Here is a 22,485-nt window from a genome sequence, read left to right on the forward strand (position 1 = left end):
CTGGTTTTGTCCATTCTGTCTTTGCTGAGGGCAGCGTTGGGGTTAAGCCATGGTCTTAGGTTTCAGAAGCAGGCAGCTAGGGCCACATGAAGCTTGGGTGATCTAGAATGAGTCACTTCACCTCTCAGAGCCTGTTTTTTTCTCATCTGTAAAATGAGGATTATAATAATACCTGACTTGGGTTATTGTGAAAATGAAATGAAATCACATATGCATATTGTTTATTCGGTACCGTGCCTGACTCATGAATATTTGCTATTATTACTTATATAAAAGAGATGACTGAATGGGAAAACAGCTAGCGTAGGCGTGATGTGTGTATGTTAAAAGCCAGTTCTAGGGCATCTTCTGTTTGGTCATTTACTTATTGTGCAGTGGGAAAACTTTATGTTGGCATGGAACTCCTGCTCTGACGGTCCTCTCATTTCTCATCTGACCCCAAGAAGGCCTTCAGTAAATGTTAAATAAGGGCTGTACTTGAAGCTCTTCATTGAAAAGTGCTGGCTTATTTATCAGAGAAAGGTGTGGTTTTCTGTGGTAATTGCTAGGTGGAGTTTTGTCTGTCCCAGTTTACTGAGAGTTGGTTACCTGTGAAGCATTCAGCAGGTCCCGTCTTACAGAGCTTTTCATTCTGCAGTTTCTGGATTCATTGTGCCTGACACTTGGAGATGCCTCTCTTGGGTTGTGCAGCATGGTTTCCTGCGGTGAGGTGGTTAGAAGTAGTAATGGACTAGCCAACAGTGTTCAAGCATTTATCTGTGAGGTATGTTGGCAAATGAAGTATGAAAATGACAACAGCTGGATGGCCCAATTTCGTCAGTCAGCCTGGAAATCAGCGAGAATTAAGCTGCTTTGTGCTCTGGTTGGAGGTTATATCTTCTCTAAGGTTTCCATTTCATGGAACTTTTTTGTTGTTGTTAATGGAAATCTGGGTCCCCAGCTGATGTGATGAAGCGCCATAGGTGTGGTTTTCATAATTGTTAATCTCTGGAGTTACTGGGTTTTTCTTTAGCCTTTTAAAAAGTTTATACTCTCCAGCCCTTCTTACCCTTATCTAGGTTTAAAATAATACCGGAATTTGAATTTAAAAGAAGACTTAGAGATGTTTAAGTGATCTCTGAGCAGGTTGGAAACACACACACTTTCAAGAGCCAGAGATTTGCATCTGTTCTAGATTGATTCAGTTCTTCATCTCTCTAAGAAAGGTATTTTCAGGATAGATGTTTAACCAAAAAAAAAAAAAAAAAAAATAGAGACCCTCATCAGAAATACAGGTTCAAGGGTGGTTTCAGCAAGGAAGAGGCGAAAAATCCTGCCTCACCTGCCAATTGAATTCCTCCACCTCCCCTCCTTAGTGGCTGCATTTCAGGACTTGAAAGAGCTTTGGAATCCTTTGTTGAGTGCTTCAGATGAAGTTTGTATTCAAGTTGCTTCTTAGAACTAGGCTGACTGTTTGCTTGGCCTTCATCCCCAATCTCTATGAATTCCAACACTACGTAACAGACATCAGTTTTAGATACCAGATACCTAAGAAGTACCTCCTGTGTGCGAGGTTCTGGGGAAACAGAAGCAAACACATAGAATAATTCTATTCCCTAGAAACTCAATGAGTCAAAGAGAGAAGCAATACTGACTTCCTTTAAAAAACAAAAAAAGCACAGCTAAACTACACTATAAATATACACCTAAATAAACTAGCATTTTAATCTTGAGAACTCAAAAATCACGTTGTGTAATACACCTTAGGACACATTTTCTAGGATTTCATTTTATGAAATTTAAAAAAATGATGGTCTTCATTCTTTTGCCGTTTTATATTTTCATTTTTGTTTAGTTGCTATTACTGTTTTTATTTCCTCATTATCTGCTGTTGTATCAGCTATTGTCCAGTCAAGTGGACAATAATTAGTGGTCCAAGCAGAAACCACTCTAGATGGTTCAAGGAGAGAGGGATTTAAATACAAGAAATTTGTGCAGAAATAGAGACACAGACAAATGTATGGATACCAAGGGGGAAAGGAGGAGTGGAAGGAATTGGAAGATTGGGATTGACATATATACACTATTGATACTATGTATATAAAATAGATAATTAATGAGAGCCTACTGTATAGCACGGGAAATTCTGTGGTCCTCAGTTCTCTGTGGTGACCTAAATAGGAAGGAAATCCAAAAAAGAGGGGATATATGTATATGTATAGCTAATACATATACTTCACTTTGCTGAGCAGTTGAAACTAACACAACATTGTAAAGCAACTATATGCCAATAAAATCTTTTTAAAAAATTAAACAAAGAAATGCAAGGGATATGTTACAGAGGTAGTAGAAGGGCTGAAGGAGTGAAAAGAGGAAAGGAGGTATGTGTGGAGGAGCCCAAGGGAGAAGGGGGTTCCTAGCCAGAGATCAGAAAGCTGCCTGTGGGCTGAAGTCCAGGCGTCTGCAGGCGCAGAGGAGCGGGGAGCCCCGCTGCCGCAGTTCAGCAGGAGCCCGAAGGCTGCGCCCCGCCAGTGCTGCCAGGGCCTGCGGCGTGTGCGGTGCCGGCCGTCCTCCGCAGTTGCTGCCAGCCGCTGCAGATGCTCCAGAAGCAGGGAAAATGGTGCATCCCTCTTCCTGCAGTCCAGCCTCCAGCAGAATCTTCACTGAAAGCTAGCTAGCAAAGGGGTCTGGGAAAGGTAGTTTGCAGGCTTTCAGTTCTGGTGATAACAGAGAACAGTGCAGGAAGTGCCAAGTGTGGCCAGTGAGTAGGGATGCATTCTTAGGGATGATGAATTTGTCATGTGGGCCTGAGCGGAGAAGGCATTATTTTAATAAACTGATAGCATTCAGACAGGTGGAGAAGTGGAATGGCATTCCAGCTAACGGGTATAGCCTGGGTAGAGGTGTGAAAGCAGGAATGCACACGACATGTTCAGGGAACAGTTTCTCTGGAGCTTGAAATTCTTATTGAAGGAGAGTTGGAAATAAGGTTGGAAAGGTAGGTTAGAGTCAAATTGGGGAGAAAGTATTGTGACAGAACTGTTCTAAAATTAACATGGAACAATGATTTGGCCTCGGGGAGACCAGTGAGGAAACCCACGTGATAGTTCCAAGCTTTGTGATGAAAAGGACACAGCTAAGGCCACAGTAGTGGTGTTGGAGAGGAATATGCAGTCCAAGGTAGGTAAACTTTTAACTGGTATATATATCAGGGGGTTGGGGCCAGCCATTGGAGTAAATAATGAATTCTGATTGTCTTTTAGTTTTTCCACATAAATTAACAGTATTAATTACTTCATGATCATTGAAGGTCTCTGTTCTCTACTTCATATGCTTTTCCCTCTCTGGGATGATCCTTTAGTGAGTAAGGTTCTTCATGAGTTGTATGGATCTCTGTCATAGTGGCACTTCATTAATCATGATCAAAAACTGTATTAGTAAATCTGCAACCTGTGTAACCTCTGCAGGGGCCTGGATAACATGAGGTGACACTTTTATTACTTGGGGACACCTTTTTGGCCTTTAGACAGGAGTTCACTTATCCCATTTAGCGAGTAATTATTGAGCCCTCTACTGTATGTGGTGCTAAAATTGAATGCGGTGTGGAATGGATAGGACACTGGTTCCCCTTTTCTTGGAGTTAACAATTTTAACACACACTTTAAAGGGAAAATATTGCTCAGCCTTAGAGCCTTTGCATTTGCTGTTCACTCTGCTTGGAACGCTCTCCTCTCAGCCTCCCACCTTATTAACTCCCTCACTTTTTTGTTCTGTGATGTTTTTTCCCTTTGTTAGAATATGAACTTCATGAGGGCAAGGATCTTTGGCTCTTTCGTTCATTGCTATATCCCTAGTGCCTAATGTAGTGCCTGGCACAATAGTAGGTAATTGACAAAGACTCAGTATTTTTTTTTTAATTTATTTATTTTAATTGGAGGCTAATTACTTTACAGTATTGTGGTGGTTTTTGCTATACATTCACATGAATCAGCCATGGGTGTACATGTGTTCCTCATCCTGAACCCCCCTCCCACCTCCCTCCCCATCCCATCCCTCAGGGTCATCCCAGTGCACCGGCTCTGAGCGCCCTGAGCGCCCTGTCTCATGCATCAAACCTGGACAAGGCTCAGTATTTTTTTGTTGAGTGATTGAAGAAGTGAATAGGGGCATCTCGGGAACTAAATCAAGGCCACAGTAGTTAGAGTCTAGTGAGAAAGAACTAGAATGGCAGGGATGAGATCCCACAGGGATGGGTAAGACTTTGGGGTTTTATTAGAAGGGGGGAGAGACGTGTGAGGGGTTGTAAGCAGGAGGTCAGCAGGGACAGATCCGTACCCTTAAAAAGGTAATCTCCTGCTCTATGGAGTACGGGGTTGCAGAGAGCAGTAGAATGGGAAGGGCACTTGAGGCTGTGGGGATCTAGCTTCCCTGCTGGCGGGTATGTTTTCTTTCTCAGCTGTTGAATTTGAGTGTCTGTTCCAAGGGTAGGGATTGATTGTTATCAGTCTGATTATAATTGCATGCACTCAGGTTATCATTTGCCCCTAGAGACCTACCTGTCTCCTTGAAGAACATCATTGTCCAGTGAGCCTGCTGACGGACGAAAGCTGTCAAGATAGCTTGGTTGTGAGATGCCATTTAACTCGCTCGTATCTGTGTGCGCCTCCCCTCCGTTCTGTGAGATTTAATGACCTAGTTGGGGAGAAAGTCCAGGCTGCGTGGCTACTCTCCAAGTGTTCTACCACTAAAATGTTGATATTACCTTTCTCAGAATTCTTCTGAATCATTTGCAGGCATGGTAGGTGGTTTTCTTTCTCTTTTTTTTTTTTGGTAGGTGGTTTTCTAAACTTTGATTTTACGACTTTAAAGAGTGTGTGTACTAGCACTTGTCGCCGTAGGAATTTGAGCGTCTCTGGTTACTGGCAGAAGGCCTTTCGCTTGCCTCTGCTGTTTCGAATGCAGTTGAGTAGCCCGTGATAGGTAGGAATGTTTCTGCCTCCTGACATGGTAGTTGGCAAAGTAGGAGAGGCAGCTCTTTATAAAGGCCACTTTGGAAGAGTATTATTTAGGTACTTAGCATTCTTGGCATTCTTGTGGAGTGATACAGGTTTATGGCCTTTTTATTAAGTTCTTAAAATTGAATGATCTTTAATTAGAAGCAAGCACATATCAAACTTTGCGACTCCAGACAACATTGGCCTTACTGTATTAGATTATAGAGTAAGGTTTGCGCCTGTAGAAATACGGGCATTGGAGGGGGAATGAGAAAGGGTGTGAGAAGGCTATGTTGAACACATCCTAGCCCTGTCCAGGCCATCAGCTCACTACAGCCTTGACTGTGTGGAATGTGGAACATATACCTTTAAAGCTCAATTGCCTTTTGATTGCTTCTGACTAGACTGTTAGCTCTCATGATTCAGCTGGTTGAGTTGAGCTTTTGTTAATAGTATGGAAAATGGCATTCAGTAGCTTAAAAAAAAAATTTTTTTAACTCATGTTACTATAAGACTTGACAAACCGTGATACATAAATTTGAATCATCATCTTTGAAATGGTCTGCTCTTATGTTTTAAATAAGACAGTGGAGGAATATATGAATTCAAGGACTAAGTTATCACAACCCCCTTCCCACCCCCAGCGCCCCCACCCCCCCAAAAAAGACAACAGCAAGAGAAGTCCCACCATACTCTTGTGTAAGATTCTTCACTGGACAAAAAGGACTCAGAAAAGTGTGTATCATCTCTTCATCCAAGTGTAACTCGGGATGTCCTTGATGAGGAAAGCTGACTGGTTGATGTATTTGACAGAGCATTTTGGCAGAAACAAGTTGTATATAAGTGTACCTACTGATTCCTATGCTGTTAAGGGGAGTTGGTAGCCAGAGGGACCATCCTGTTGTGGACAGCAAAATTAAGCCTTTGACAGGCTCTTTTAATGAGGTGGGTTTCTGAGCAGAAAGTTGAAATAACAGTTGAATTTCAGGAGCAAGTGAGCAGTCTGAGGATTTGGGAAGAAAGCCCCGTGAATACTGAAAGTGAAGGAGCTGAGCTAAGTCACATCTAATCACCACACCCTCTCCCTCCTACCAGTCGTAGGAGTCACATAGCCATAGTATAAATGGTTTCGTTTAAACATAGCTGGTGCTGTCGGTAGTTAAAGTCAGTTTACTGATAGATTGTAAAATGTAGCTATATTTTTCTATTCCGTTTTTCCAAGTGTGAGTTAAAAATCAGTAGCTATTTGTTGTACATCGGTTTTCAGACTTGTCCAAAGAGAGTAGCTGTGCTGTGTTCCCAGGGCCACGTGTAACCTGGGGAGTGGGAGGCGAAGTCGGGGAGGGGGCACCCACAGGTTCATGCTGGGATGGAACAGCGGGAGCCTTCTGTGCACAGCTAGCTGAGAAGGGTGTAGCGTCACCTCATGTGAGTATGGTTTTGATAATCTGAACTCAGAGACATGGTTTTCTGAGTAGCAGCCAAATCCATGAGGTCAGGTGACTTCCTCTTGTAGGTAGGACAGCCGTCATGGAAGAGTAGGCTGGACCTGTTTTCCTTCTGAAGTCTGAAGGCTGCAGCGCTGGTTAGAGATGACTCATTGGCTTTCATGAAAGTTACTGGCCACGGGCTTTCAAGGAATGGTGGTTGATAAGGAGGAACTAGGTACTAGTCTGATGTGTTATCTAAGGGAAAATCATGAAGCTAGCATTTTATAGAAAATGCCGTTTATTATATTCCTCATATGACCACAATGTTCTCTTATTTTTGAACTCCCCAGCAGGACATGTTACTTTGAGAGTCTAACGTTTATCTTGAAGTAACAGGTGCTGTGTGGAGCACCCAGCAGAAGCTCCTGAGAGGATAGCTGCGGTGGGGGCAGAGGCTGTAGGCCGCCGTACTGACTGGGGGACGCTCCTTCTTGTCCCCTTTGTGATCCTCTTGATTCTAGGATTTGATTAACCCGCCCATGGCAGAGAGCGGTGTGTAGAAACAGCCCTGGGCTAGGGGTGAGGTCAGGGAGGCCTCGCCTGGAGCTGGGCTGACCGCAGCCCCGGTGACTTCCCTTTTCGTCTTCAGCTTCCGCATCTGTTACCTGAAGGAGTCGGCTGCCAGCTGTCTGCAGCTCTGCACAGATCAGTTCATCTAGATGTCCTCTTAGTTGTTGATCCCGAGAAGAATCTTAGGAATTTTTTTTGGCCAGTTTTCTTCAGATTTTGCTTCTTATTTATCTGCCCTTTCCCCTTGGCCAGCTTCCTTGACAGTGAGACACAGGGTCATCAGCTTAAGTATGGGAAGGAAATTATGGCCTTGAGCACAGTCAGAAAGAATCTGGCTCTCAGGCACTTCCTGTGAGCCACCACTAAATTACAAAGACTGGGCCCTGACAAGGCTTTTCAAAGGGGTGTCTCACACCGCTACTGTGTCAGCAATTCCATCGTAAGGAGTTGTTTTTCATGGTGCTTATTACGACCAGGTTTGAAGTGGCCTTTACACGGAAAGCATTTACCCAGTAGGGTGAGTGAGGGTAAAATAGCAGAGAGAGAGACATGGAGGGAGGCAGCGAGTACAAAGATTGCTTTCAGAATTCCCCCTTTCAGCCTGCACTGGCTGTGCCGTTCTTGCTCAGAATCCGGGGGCTTCCTCAGAGGAGGAAGTCCAGGCTCTCCTTATTGTGACAGGGCCCACCAGACAGGTTTGCCCCCACCTCTCCCACCGTCCCTGCCTTCTGTGCTCTCCGTTCTGGGTCTTTGGCCAGGACAGTGTGGTAGAGTCGGGAGACAGGCCTGGGCGTGGGGATTTGGGGGTGCGGGAGGTGGCAGACCTGGGCCTGTCAGACGAGGCTGCATCCCTTACCAGCCACGCTATTTCCTTTCTCTGTGTGTCAGTAGTCACTCCTCTGCCTGTTTCCTGAGTGAGAGTTTCAAAAAAGGAGCCTGGGGACAGACAGGCAAGAGACTCTTTTTGACCCGTGTTTCTTTGGTAGAATCTTGGGAATTAGACCACCAAATGTCTGATCATTAGATTGACTTTTGAACCATGAAGTTTTTTGAGCTTTTTTTAAAAAAAAAAAAAAAAACAATTATAGAATTTGAAAAATTTTTTCCTTTTTATGTGGAATCTAAGCATATAAAGTAGATCAAATTGAGCTGCTCTGCTTAAATGCTGGGAGGTCTGATGTTCCACCTGTTCAGCCTTCTCCATGGCCCTGAAGAACTGCCAGTTGCATCTGGGGCCCTCCAGGGCACTTGCTCCTCAACCCTTCTTCTCATTGATACCCGAGGATTAGAGTCACCTGTTTGACAGGACCCCAGGCAGAGGCCTAGTGTAGAAGGGAGAGAATGCATCCCAGTGGTGGAGAGAGGGCCGGCTTCAGATTCCAGCTCTACTTGCTAGCTCTGTGAGCCTGTGTTTCTTCATTTCTCCGAACTATATCCTTTTGTAAAAAGAAAAAAGACTGTAAAGAAAACTGTATAAAGCATGTGCAGTTTGAACAGTTGTGAAGTGAATGCCTTACCCATGTAACCAACCCAGGTGAGGAAATAGAAGCTCCATTCGTGCCCTTTTTCTATCACACCTCCTTTCCTAGCCTTAAATAGTGAGGTGATAAGTATTCAAGTAAGAAATAATGTTTTTCATAATGCCTGTTTGTTAATTGTGCCTACATGTAACATTTTTTCATTTAAAAAATCATTTTGTGTTATATTAATTCTAAGTCCATCACCTCTAGACAATTGGGATAAATACCTCAATTTAGAAGATTTTCAAAAATGATGACTTTGAGCCTAAGGCATGATTTTTGTGCTAATTCCAGGCTCCTTCCCATATTCTGTCTTGTAACTGTTCATTTTCCATTTCTCTCAGACCTCTGCTTTTAACAGTGTTTTGAAACAAGGCAAGTATATAAGTAACCGAAGCTCCTAGAAAATGGGAAGGAGAAATATAAGTATTGGTTTTGTTAGTGTGAGTCCTAAATAAGTTTTTTTAAACTGTGAATTCTTTGTTCCCTACTAAAGTTTAGTGGATTTAGAAGTTCTTCTTTTCTGTGTCTTTGTGACCATTGTTCTTATCTTCAGTACAGAAGATAAAAATAAATAACAATAATAAAACCAACTGTTCTTATTTTAAAAGTTTATACATGTGCATAACTTATTACTAGCAGTGGTCTATTTTAGGACTGGCAGTTTATAGAGTCATGCAAATAAGTAGCGAGGAATAATTAGAAATAATGGGCTGAAATCCTGTCGTCTAAAACTGCCACCAGGGGTATTGACTACTGACGCTTACTGTTGGACTTGGATAATTCGACCTATTTTCCCCAGTTGAAGAAATGCCTGTTTCTCCCTCAGCAAGACACATTTGGCTGGATGGCGCCTCCACTCTTGTATATTCAGATAAGTTTTTATGGAGAATGTTCCTTGAAAAAACTTTTTTTTTTTCTGCTGAGTTTTATTTTTTAACTGAATGCCAGAAGTGCTCAGAAGCAATTGCTGAGATAAATTTATAACTTTACTGTTTCAAAATCTAAATGTAAAATTGACATGAATACCAGGGAATTCAAAAGTAAGACATGGCTGTATTTTTGTGTCTTGGTTTGGTAAGAATCTCAGCTCACTTTATTATAATGGTAGATAGGCTGTGATACCAAGGTGGGCTCGAGTGATCTCAGTTTCCATTTGGTCTCGGTGTTACATTTCCTTTGGCATGGAGTAGTTTTGCAGGTTATTAGAAGTTGTTGTTGTTGTTAATGTAGGTAACTGGGAGAAACTGTGCTGCATCAGTGAGAAGAGTTTCTCAGCCTTTGGTTTTGCCTTTGTTTATAGTGGCTTTGATCAGAGCCTGATCAGAACTCCAGAATTACCTGAGAGAAAGCTGCTGAGGATAAAGTTTAAGGAAGTGCTTTTGCTGAAAGCAACTCCCTTCATTCATCAGAGGAATTTGATTTCATCCTGTGAATAACTTGGCTTAGAAATTTTGTTTCTTTGGGGACCAGCTTGTAGAATTCTGCATGAGAACTGTGTCATGGTGGAAAATGGGCTATTTGCTTTATTCTGTGTGGGCCGGCTCTGATGGTAAGATAGCACAGCTATGTTTTTCTACCCTGGAACATGGAGCTATCTTTACCAGGGTTTGTGGGGGGAAATGAGTCAAGAGGATCATTAAGGGATATTGGTAAAAAATTATATATGTAACGTCAGAGAATCTTTCATAGCTGTTCTTCAAAAAATTAACTTTGGGCCAGATTATTTTCAACACAGACATCTGAATCATCAATCCTTGAAAATCGTTTCTGATCCGTTTGTATTTTCTGCATTGCGCTCTCTGGAGAGTGCTGTCCGTGGCGTTTGCATGGGGCATAGGAAGAGCTGAGTGCACATGCATCCCAGTGTCCAAGAGTAGCCCATCTGTTGTATGAGATTACATGTTTCAAGACCAGATTGTTGAAACACTTAACTTAGTCTTTCCAAAGGTGCAGATGACCCATTTCAGAGATCTGTACCCAGAACCCTGGGGCCAGATGGCTTGAGGTGAGGAAATCCTCCCCTTTACTACCCAGGTGTAGTGTCTAGCCAGTGCAGCCAGAGGCCTTGGAGCCTGTAGAGAGGGAGCACCACCGCACTGTTCTGGGCTAGTGTGTACTCTGCTTCCTTTGTAAATCTGTGGCTTTCTGCCCCTTCCCCATCATACTATTTTAATTTGCATTGGCCTGAACGGTAGAAATATAATCGCCTATTTCAAATGATGTTTTCTTTCATGTATTGGTAAGATGATCAGTTCCTTAGACTGTGTTGATTCGTTGGGTGAGGAGTTGAGGTAGCAGTGTTACCAACAATAAATCACACTGGTGGAATAAAAGATTATTTTCATGTTAGATGCTCACAGGTGAAAATACAGTCTGTCCGTTGTCTGAGCCCTGCTGCCCTTTTTCTCCCTGCCGTGCTTGGAGGACTCTGTGCAGACAGTATGTCTGTTTTGGTCACCATCGTTCATGCCCTTCACGTCTTTAGAACACCTGGGCTGTCTCTCACAGCCCCGCCAGTCTTTTCTGTCCCAGTTCAGATTTTACTTCTGCTCTGACACCATTCCCAGTCTACCCCAGATCTGAATGATCTCCTCTCCTTTCCCTGGATCCGCGGAAGTGGTCTATGCCATTTATTGTCTGTGGTCTAGTTATTTTTTAAGTTTAAAAATACTGTGTCTCTAATAAATTATTAGATTCCCAACTTCAAGTGCAGTGCCCTTTTTCCATTTTGTTTCATCACATTGTCTTAGATGTAAGTATGTATTTGATTTGGTTGGTAGACAGTTAGGTTCTCAATTCTAAGAACTAGAGACTACAGTAATAAAAAAAAATGGTTAAGGTCTCTGAAATATTATGAAGGAAGAAGAGAATTTAGCTGCTCTGTAACTGGGGCCATCAAATGGCCTACCTTTCTCTTTTATTCAGCCTTAAAGACTATGTTGTGCTTGTTGAGTTTGATGTAGTCATTTCAAGACATTTCTGCAGTAAAGAAAAGGGCATTACTTCAGGTTTTGACAGAAATCACACAGAGGAAATGAAGACTCACTCTGGTGGTCTGTATTTTGTTGTCAGGTTCATAGGATGATAATTCCTATTTATAGTTAAATACTCTGATACATTATTTGTGCACATCACTAGCTTTAAGGTTCTGTAAATTTATCTGGATTTCACAGATGAATGAATTGAATAAACGAGGACCTTTGGACTCTTTTAATTTCTTTTTGTAAAGAAGAACCCAAGTAAAACATTAAGAAATTTTACTTTAGCATTTAATAATATGAAAATAGAAAACACTGGGTTTTTAAAGATTATTTTGTTTCAATTCAGTGGCTCAGTGAGACAGAGAGTAGTGTTTTCTTGTTACTGGAGTTTTTATAGTGCATCCTTTCTGGCCTGATTGGAAAAAAATTCTCCTTGAGGAATTTCTCTTATGGGGAAAATGCTTCCTGGTTAGATCCCCGCGTTTGGTTCTCCCTCTCCCCTCTGTGGAGTGATGAGCCTTACCGTTGAGGATGAACCTCCTTCATGCAGACATTTTAACCAGCTGCTGATGGTAATTCATAGCTTTGAAAATCCATTCAGAAATTTAACGTGGTGAGAAGTATGAGGTATTGAGGACATTTAGAAAATGCTCTGCTTTCTGTTAGATTACAATGTGTATTTCCAATCCTTTCTCCTATTGGAACTAAGAAAACTTGTGGTAACAAAGATTTTGCTTCCTTTGCTAGTGTCGCACTGTGAAATTATTTCCTTATATTATCGTATAACGTATAATTATTATACAGTGTTGTATTATTAGTTTTGGTGGTGTTCGGTATATGGTTGTTTGAAATGAAATGCCTCTCTGTTCTTCTCATAGGTAGAGAGAGTAGTTTTGGTTGTGAATAGTGCTGGTAGATCTGTGTCTTACAGGGCGTTCCAGATTACAGAGCAAGAAACACTTCCTCTTGGGTGGGGGGTCGGGGATGGGAGGGTGAAGCAGACACTGGTCGGCAGAGCTGTTGACAGTATGAACTTCAGCAGCCATGGTAATGCTGGCTCACTGGCATTTCTGTGTCCTGTGAAATGTGTACTATCTTGGGAATGTTACCACTTCTTGCCCTGGGTGTTCTGTAGCGGTGTTAAAAATGAGAACACCCTCCTCTCACCTTCCAGTTGAGGTGCTCTTTGGGGAGCTAGTGTCTTGGTTGAACAAGTCACATAAACAACGCCGGAAGCTTGGTGACAGGTTCTAAAAGAGTTCTCAGAAGTTGGCATTATGTTTTAGTTCAGCATATATTTGTGACAAAGAATTGGGAATTCTTCTGGAGTGTTTTCCTTTCTGAAGTAGTTGACCTATGTGAAGCTAAATGTTAGGTTCTGTGTTTTTATTTTTCCAATACAAGTAGCTCAGTAAAGCTTAAAGATAAAAGGAGTTACTGTTTAAAGGAATATTTTTTTCCTCCTCTGCTGTTAACTCTTCAGTTTTGAAAGGATTAGTATTGGCAAATTATTAGAATGGGTGTTCAAATTGTGCTGTTTGAGTAGCTTAGTTGCCCACGAAGAACACTGGTTCCCATCAGATTTAAACTCTGAAGACATTGTGAAGTCTTGAACATACCCCGTCTTCTACTTTTTCTTTGTGGTCTTCAGATCATTAAATTTAGTGACTCAGCTAATTCTTTTTACCCACCTCTTAGAAAAGTTGAACGTGTTTGTGACCAGGCACTTAAGGTTATTTCCTTTAAACCAAGTGTTGAGACGTTTTTAGATTTATAACAGTCTTTGTTTACCGTGTAATTCAGTCCAATTGAGGAACTAGTAAAACTGCATTATCCAGACATCAAAGACAGACGTGTAAGAAGAGTATACTTAGACCAGGGAAACTATTAGGTTTCTAACAAGTGGAAAGGTACCAGATGTCCAAAAATTAACCACACCTATGCCAGCTAATTCTCATTTCTTACAGCTTTTTTAGTTTAGCCAGCAGCATTCTGGGTTTAAAATAGCAGTTGCTACATTCTTGAGAGTTGAGAGTGTTTTCTTTAGCGTCATTCAGATAACTGAGACTTTGACTTGAATGGACTAAATAGAAATCCTGCCATTAAAAAATTGTTAAGTGACAGGGCGTTGAATGGACTCTACTTTTTAATTTAGTTCAGAATTGAGCCACTGTCTTTATTTCTTGAGGTTTACAAGCAGGTTGTGGTTTCGTTTTCCTGAGATGATTATTCAACCCACTTTCCAGAAGGTAAGTGGGATGATTTGCCAGCTGCATGTAGCATTTGCCTGAAGTAGGACCCGTGTCCCCAAGTTGCATTTCACGATTGGTCAAGTGGGTGACCTTGGGTCCTGCCAGACCCTGAGGTGAGGGATTCTAGAGAAAGGCTCTCGTAGGGGAGCACCCTTGCCTTCTTTAAACTTCCGTCAGCTTTCCTACCTGACTCTCCTCATTATGTGTGCTACTGAGTAATGTGCAAAAAGCAGTTTAATTTTGTACAAATCTTTCCTTTTCAGGTATTTCAGAGATGTATGTAAACATGCGTTAGATATTCATAAGCATCTTATAATTTTACCTATGTAAACAATCACCCAGGGAAGTGGAGGGTGGGGAGACAGGATTTTTCTCTTTCCCAAAGCTACTGTACTTGTTCCTGCTGAAGTCTGGCGCTCAGCTTTTATAGGAGCAGGCCATTAGGTTATCTGGAGGCTGTTGCTTACAGGCTCTGAAATTTCTCTTTTGAAAATGGTCAGTTTTTACATACCATCTAGCAACATTTTGTCTCCAATAGCGGGCTTGACTTTCTGGTTTATCAAAGGAAGCCATGGATGTTTGGGAAAGGTCTTTGACCTTTCAAAGTTATCATCACAGGGGCCAGCTGCTGTCCCATTTGTTACTCCCTTGTATCAGTCAGAGTAACATGTGGTGGTCTGACTTCCTGTGGCATTTCTTGTGAGACAGGTTCACATTAGTATATTAAGGTTGTAGAAATGCTGGGTTCCTACCAAGCATAAATGAGATTCAAAAGAAGATTGCTCTGTTTATCTTAAGATCTTCTCTTTGGGAATGTCTCAGGAGACTTTCTTTGGCTACAGGTTTGGCAGTTACACAGTCCTATTTACCTGTGTAAGTAGACTGCGGTGCGATGTAAACTGTAGCAGCCAGAAAACCATTTATGTAGAGGCGGCCAAAGATTACGCATTTTCCTTAGTTCAGCTGGAAGGTTGCTGAAGACTTCATAAGACATTATCATAACTTTTCGTTACTTCAACTCTTCAGCCTTTAGGTCCTTTAAGGTGCCACTTCTCAGCCACACTCTGTGGCTTCCCGTAGCCTTTGGGGAAGAATCGGAGCTCTTTGAAAGTGGCTTCATCTGGTCCCTGCTTACCTACTAATGTATCTCCCCCATCCCCCCCACATGCTCTGTTTCACTTGATTCTCCCGTGGGCTGCGCCCTTTTCTGGGGAGAGAGGAGTCTCTGCACATCTCATCCCCTCCACATCTCTCCTGAGGTGGAACTTCCTACAGCAAGGCTTTCCTAAGTCTAAAAGGCTGAGTTTGGGGGCTCTTTAATATGCTCTAAGAGTCATTCATTAATTCAATTAATTATTTGAATTGAATTATTTGAATTCAGTCAATTCATTAATTCATTCCTTTAGTAAATATTTGTGTCAAACATGACATCATAGCCTGCAGACACAGAAGTGAACAAGGCAGGGTGATGGGTTCTGTCCTCACAGAGTTTATGTTCTTGTCAGGGAAACAAGCCCCATATTCACACACACACACACCCCGCTTTTTTTTTTTTTTTTAGCTTTTTATTTAGAAATAATTACAAACTTTAAAAAATGAAAACAATACAAAGAAATATCCTGTGCATTTTACTCAGATTCACCTATTGTTAATATTTTACTTCATTTGCATTATTCTTTCTCAATATATAGATGTAATTTTTTTGAACCAGTCATGACCATTATGGTCTTTTCCCTCTTAATACTTCAGTGTGCATTTCCTAAGAAAAGGGCTCTTCTCTCATGTGATAGTTATAAACTGCATAAATTTACACTGATAAAATACTTTTTATCTAATTCTAGTCATAGTATAGTGTCATTAATAGATCTAATGATGTGCTGTGTAGCCTTCCTCCTCCAGCCCCTCCACCCCCAACCCATATAGAGTTCAGTTTAGGATTTGATAGTCGCACTTACTTATAATGCCTCTGTAGCCTCCTTTTGTCTGGAATATTTCTTTACAAAGCCATTCTTTGTCTAGTATGACACTGATTTTTTTTTTAAACAGGACCCCCCCACCACCACCATCACCTTAATAGAATCTTGCTCATTTTGTGCTTGTCTGGCGTTTCCTGGTGACAAGGCAGAGGTGTAAGGCACTCAGGCCATCACACTGCGTGGGGATGTTGTGTCCTCCAGGGGTGTCACATCTGGAGGCCCCTGGTGTCCTCCTGGCCTCTTTGATGGTGATCGTTTTCACTACTCTCAGAGTGTTGACCACTATCTCCACCGTATAATTAGCATTTGTTTTTCTTCTTCCCTTTGCATCTTTTAAGTAGTCTGTCAGGAGAATCCTCACTTCTGTACAAAATCCTGCTCCTAATCAAAATTTCCCCCCTAGGTTAGTGTTAAGTGATAACTGTCTGATGCAGTAGTATGAACCCAAGTTCCTATTTTTTGCAGTGGATTGTAATTCATTTCTGTACTTAATCATTTTGGTGTCCAGAGTGTCCCAGATTTGACCAGTCGGTGCCCCTTCAGACCGGTTCCTGTGTCCTGGTGAGGTACCCTATCATCCTTTCAAGCACTTCCTTCCCTCCTAGTACAACAGGTTGTTACAGGCTCATATTGTGCACTCCTCCCCTAGCCCTGGAGTCAGCCATCTCTCCGCGGAGCATACAGGCCCTTGTTTTGGTCCTCAGCACATTGCTTCCTGAGGTGTCTCCCTCCAGTCGATGATACCGTACCTCTCTGAAGGCACACAGATGTCAGCCTTAGTTTACTTGCTCTTACAGTTTCACCTAGCTTAAGGCCTGGTATATTTGATATTTACTATATTTATTTGTTGAAGAAGAAAATTGGGTTTTGCTTGTTTGGTGATTAAAATTGGGTTCAAAATTATGATACTGATTGGTTTTCTTTTCTTCTCTCTCTCATCCAGGAAGAAATGTTGGCTATTTGGCGATGAAAAGTGGCAAAAACTGACCTCGTACTGGTATACAGACACTGTGAGATCTGACACTTTTGCTTCGTGGGCAGCCAGCCCCCACTGATAATGTGGGGAAGCCTTTGGGTCCACAGGAAAACACTAATCTGATCTTGGAAGTGGCGGATTGTGGCAGGATGTGTCGACGATGATGATGGCAAGAAAGCAAGATGTCCGCATTCCCACCTACAACATCAGCGTGGTGGGATTGTCTGGGACGGAGAAGGAGAAGGGCCAGTGTGGCATTGGGAAGTCTTGTTTGTGCAACCGCTTCGTGCGCCCGAGCGCGGACGAGTTTCATTTGGACCATACCTCTGTCCTTAGCACCAGTGACTTTGGTGGGCGAGTGGTCAATAATGACCACTTTCTCTACTGGGGAGAAGTTGGCCGTTCCCTGGAGGATTGTGTGGAATGTAAGATGCATGTTGTGGAGCAGACCGAATTCATTGATGATCAGACATTTCAACCTCATCGGAGCACGACCCTGCAGCCGTATATCAAGAGAGCTGCTGCAACCAAGCTTGCATCAGCTGAAAAACTCATGTACTTTTGCACTGACCAGCTGGGGCTGGAGCAGGACTTTGAGCAGAAGCAAATGCCAGATGGAAAGCTGCTGATTGATGGTTTTCTTCTTGGCATTGATGTTAGCAGGGGCATGAATAGGAACTTTGATGACCAGCTCAAGTTCGTCTCTAATCTCTACAATCAGCTCGCAAAAACAAAAAAGCCCATTGTGGTTGTCCTGACGAAGTGTGATGAGGGTGTTGAGCGGTACATTAGAGATGCGCATACTTTTGCCTTAAGCAAAAAGAACCTCCAGGTTGTGGAAACCTCTGCAAGATCCAATGTAAATGTGGACTTAGCTTTCAGCACCTTAGTGCAACTCATTGACAAGAGTCGGGGAAAGACAAAAATCATTCCGTACTTTGAAGCGCTCAAGCAGCAGAGCCAACAGATAGCTACAGCAAAAGACAAATATGAGTGGCTGGTGAGTCGCATTGTGAAAAACCACAACGAGAACTGGTTGAGCGTCAGCCGAAAGATGCAGGCCTCTCCCGAGTACCAGGACTATGTCTACCTGGAAGGGACTCAGAAAGCCAAGAAGCTGTTTCTCCAGCACATCCATCGCCTCAAGCACGAGCACATTGAGCGCAGGAGGAAGCTGTACCTGGCAGCCCTGCCCTTGGCTTTTGAAGCTCTTATCCCCAACCTAGATGAAATAGACCACCTAAGCTGCATAAAAGCCAAAAAACTGCTGGAGACCAAGCCAGAATTCTTGAAGTGGTTTGTTGTGCTTGAGGAGACGCCGTGGGATGCCACCAGCCACATTGACAACATGGAGAATGAGCGGATTCCCTTCGACTTAATGGACACCGTCCCTGCAGAGCAGCTCTACGAGGCCCACTTAGAGAAGCTGCGGAACGAGAGGAAACGAGCTGAGATGAGAAGGGCGTTTAAAGAAAACCTGGAGACCTCTCCTTTCATCACTCCTGGCAAGCCTTGGGAAGAGGCCCGCAGTTTTATTATGAATGAAGATTTCTACCAGTGGCTAGAGGAATCTGTTTACATGGATATTTATGGCAAACACCAAAAGCAGATTATAGACAAAGCGAAGGAAGAGTTTCAGGAGCTGCTGCTGGAATACTCAGAGTTGTTTTATGAGCTGGAGCTGGATGCCAAGCCCAGCAAGGAGAAGATGGGTGTCATCCAGGATGTGCTTGGGGAGGAACAGCGGTTTAAAGCGTTGCAGAAGCTCCAGGCGGAGCGGGATGCCCTAATTCTAAAGCACATTCATTTCGTGTACCACCCAACCAAGGAGACGTGTCCTAGCTGCCCCGCCTGCGTGGACGCTAAGATTGAGCACTTGGTTAGTTCTCGGTTTATCCGACCATCTGACCGGAATCAGAAGAATTCACTCTCCGACCCCAACATTGATAGAATCAACTTGGTGATCTTGGGCAAGGACGGCCTTGCCCGGGAGTTGGCCAATGAGATTCGAGCTCTTTGTACAAATGATGACAAGTATGTAATAGACGGGAAAATGTATGAGCTCTCCCTGAGGCCAATAGAAGGGAACGTCAGGCTTCCCGTGAACTCTTTCCAGACTCCAACGTTTCAGCCCCATGGTTGTCTCTGCCTTTACAATTCAAAGGAGTCTCTGTCATATGTGGTAGAGAGTATAGAGAAGAGCAGAGAGTCCACACTTGGCCGGCGAGATAATCACTTAGCCCATCTCCCCCTGACCTTGATCTTGGTTAACAAAAGAGGGGACACCAGCGGAGAGACGCTGCACAGCCTGATACAGCAAGGCCAGCAGGTGGCCAGCAAGCTCCAGTGCGTCTTCCTCGACCCTGCCTCCGCTGGCATCGGTTACGGGCGCAACATCAACGAGAAGCAGATCAGTCAGGTTTTGAAAGGTCTCCTGGACTCCAAGCGTAACTTAAACCTGGTCAGTTCTACCGCCAGCATCAAAGACCTGGCTGACGTTGACCTGCGAATTGTCATGTGTCTGATGTGTGGGGATCCTTTTAGTGCAGACGACATACTCTTTCCTGTCCTTCAGTCTCAAACCTGTAAGTCTTCCCACTGTGGAAGCAACAACTCTGTTTTACTTGAACTCCCAATCGGACTACACAAGAAGCGCATCGAACTGTCTATTCTTTCATACCATTCCTCATTTAGCATCCGAAAAAGCCGATTGGTCCATGGGTACATTGTTTTTTACTCAGCCAAACGTAAGGCCTCCTTGGCTATGTTACGTGCCTTTCTCTGTGAAGTGCAGGATATTATCCCCATTCAGCTGGTTGCACTCACTGACGGCGCTATCGATGTCCTGGATAATGACTTAAGTCGGGAGCAGCTGACCGAGGGGGAGGAGATTGCTCAAGAAATTGACGGGAGGTTCACGAGTATCCCCTGTAGCCAACCCCAGCATAAACTTGAGATCTTCCACCCCTTTTTTAAAGATGTGGTGGACAAAAAGAACATCATTGAGGCTACGCATATGTACGACAATGCTGCCGAGGCCTGCAGCACCACCGAAGAGGTGTTTAACTCCCCCCGGGCAGGCTCCCCACTCTGCAACTCCAACCTGCAGGACTCCGAGGAGGACATCGAGACCCCGTCATACAGCATGTTTCGAGAAGACGCACCACTGCCCTCTCTGTCCAAAGACCATTCCAAGCTCTCTATGGAACTGGAGGGGAACGATGGGCTGTCCTTCATCATGAGCAACTTTGAGAGTAAACTGAACAACAAGGTACCTCCACCAGTCAAGCCAAAGCCTCCCGTCCATTTTGAAATCACCAAGGGGGACCTGTCTTACGTAGACCAGGCCCACAGGGACGGACAGAGGAAGTCTGTCTCGTCGAGCACCTGGCTACCTCCAGACGGGTTCGATCCTTCCGATTACGCTGAACCCATGGACGCTGTGGTCAAGCCAAGGAACGAGGAAGAGAACATATACTCGGTGCCCCACGACAGCACACAGGGCAAGATCATCACCATCCGGAACATCAACAAAGCCCAGTCCAACGGCAGCGGGAATGGTTCCGACAGCGAAATGGACACCAGCTCCTTGGAGCGGGGCCGCAAGGTTTCCATCGTGAGCAAGCCAGTGCTGTACAGGACGAGATGCAGCCGGCTCGGGAGGTTTGCCAGTTACCGAACCAGCTTCAGCGTGGGCAGCGACGACGAGCTTGGGCCCATCCGAAAGAAAGAGGAGGATCAGGCATCCCAGGGCTATAAAGGAGACAACGCTGTCATTCCATACGAGACCGACGAAGACCCGAGGAGGAGGAATATTCTTCGCAGTCTAAGAAGAAACACTAAGGTAAGACACGACTTTCGAGCTCTAGGAGTGACTTGCACAGCGTCTTGGTGAGAGTTCATTGATGATGACAAAGATTTTCAAGGACAGCTTACCCTGCTTAAAAAATGGCTGTGTGTGTTTCCTCCTTGACTTGCCTTAGAAAGTAAACAGTGTTGAAATGATACAAATAAACTTAGAAAGAGACAGACTTAGGGAAGGAACTTACAGTTGGAGAATAGAAGGGATATTCAGGGAGTTTGGGATCTACACATACACACGGCTGTATTTAAAATGGATCACCAACAAGGACTATGGTACAGCACTCTGCTCAAGGTTATGTGGCAGCCTGGGTGGAAGGGGAGTCTGGGGGGAGAATGGACGCATGTAGATGTATGGCTGAGTTTCTTCCTTGTTCACCTGAAACTGTCACAACATTGCTAATTGGCTGTATCCTAATACAAAATAAAAAGTTGGGGAAAAGTAAGTAAACAGTGTCTCAGAAAGCTACTACTGGTAGCTCTCAAGTGGTAAGGACTTTTTGGAGAGAGAACCTGAGAAGTCTTTGTCCAAAACAGTAGGTAGGTAATTACTGAAATGAGCAGATCACTCAATTACTGAAATGAGCTTGTCAGTATCCGGACAAGCAGCTAAACCGGTGATGACGTGCTTGGCCTTTCTTCACTGAAACACAAGAATCCAGCGTCATAGTCCTTAGTCTTTGACTGAGAAAGGAACATTTCATCCATACATCTCTTAAATACTCCTTCTCCCCCTTGATGATCTGTAAAGGTTGCTGCATTTTAGATAGGGAAAAATTGGATGATTGTTTTATTTGCACACGTAAATCATTGAAAGGTCTCCAGGTATATAAATGAAAAGTCATCTTGCCTCTGCAGGTTATAGACCCGTCCCGTGTTTGTAAAATCAGAGCGCCCTGCAGCTCTTTACGTGAGTTGCTGCTACTAGCAGATTTGATTTAGGGACCACAGGTGGGGCAAAAAGGGGAAAAGTCAACTGTGTGTGTGAGGAATGTCGGGCCTGCCGTCAGATCTGGAGGAACAGCCCCCAGTGCAGCGGCAGGGGAAGTCTCTCTACCTTGTGTGGAATTGCAGTGTAAAGGGCAGTGTGCTCTGTCCTCGTGGACTTAGACCTTGAGATCTAAAAGACATTTCCCAACTTTATTTTCCCCCCAGAGTACGGGAAACACCCTTTATTTCTCAGAGGAGGCCGTGTCAGTGAGACGCCACAACAGAACTCTCACACGCAGGCCCTCCCCCAGCATTGTGTATGCAGGGGTCCCCCGCCTCCAGGCTGCCAGCTGGTACCTCCTGTCAGATCTGCGGCGACATTAGATTAGAAATAAAGTGCACCCTAACGTAATGTGCGTGAATCATCCAGAAACCATCCCCACCTCCTTCCTAGTCTGTGGAAAAATTATCTTCCACAAAATCGGTCCCTGGTGCCAAAAAGATTGGGGACCGCTGGTGTACAGGATGGTTTCTCTTCATTGAAAGCTTTTGCCCCTCTCCCTGCTGTGAAATGGCAGAGAACAAAGTCACTTATCTGAAAGTGTTTCAGGGAACTTTGGAAGAAAGGTCGTCCCAAACTTTCATCATTGCAAGATATACCAAACCAGAGGGCCCTTGAGTCCAGGCTGTTTTGAGAGCTGACAGTTCTGATGTGGAACACTCTCTGGAGGCCAGTCCTGCAGCCCACACTGGCTGAGAGGGCCCTTGGAGCTGGAGGCGCTTGGTGCCGTGGCCCTCACAGGGAAAGCCTGTTCACACCCTGCCTGTTCCCGGATGCCATACAGCCTGCTCCTCTGTCACCACTGGCCAGAGCCTCCAGAGTTCTCTGACCTACGGAACATCAGAAAGGGCAGGGCAGTATCTGTGTGTTCTCTTCCCCTCCCAGTCTCAGTTGAATGTTAATAAACAGCGTGGACATTCTTCTGTTTGCTCTCCCCACGGTTTGGTTTTAC

The 22,485-nt window shown here is 43.9% G+C and overlaps 1 protein-coding gene across 2 annotated transcripts in view; it reads left to right on the forward strand.

The window, feature by feature from the left end:
• ARHGAP35 (Rho GTPase activating protein 35) overlaps positions 1–22,485 on the forward strand; it is a 113,866-nt gene that overhangs the window by 22,476 nt on the left and 68,905 nt on the right. For both annotated transcript variants that reach the window (XM_043899586.1, XM_043899585.1), the window contains one exon: positions 16,649–20,525. In XM_043899586.1, coding sequence (XP_043755521.1) covers positions 16,842–20,525 — 3,684 coding nt within the window. In that variant the 5' untranslated portion in view covers positions 16,649–16,841. The remainder of the gene's footprint in view (positions 1–16,648; positions 20,526–22,485) is intronic.

Source organism: Cervus elaphus, chromosome 4 (assembly GCF_910594005.1).
Source record: "Cervus elaphus chromosome 4, mCerEla1.1, whole genome shotgun sequence".
NCBI classification, from domain to species: domain Eukaryota; kingdom Metazoa; phylum Chordata; class Mammalia; order Artiodactyla; family Cervidae; genus Cervus; species Cervus elaphus.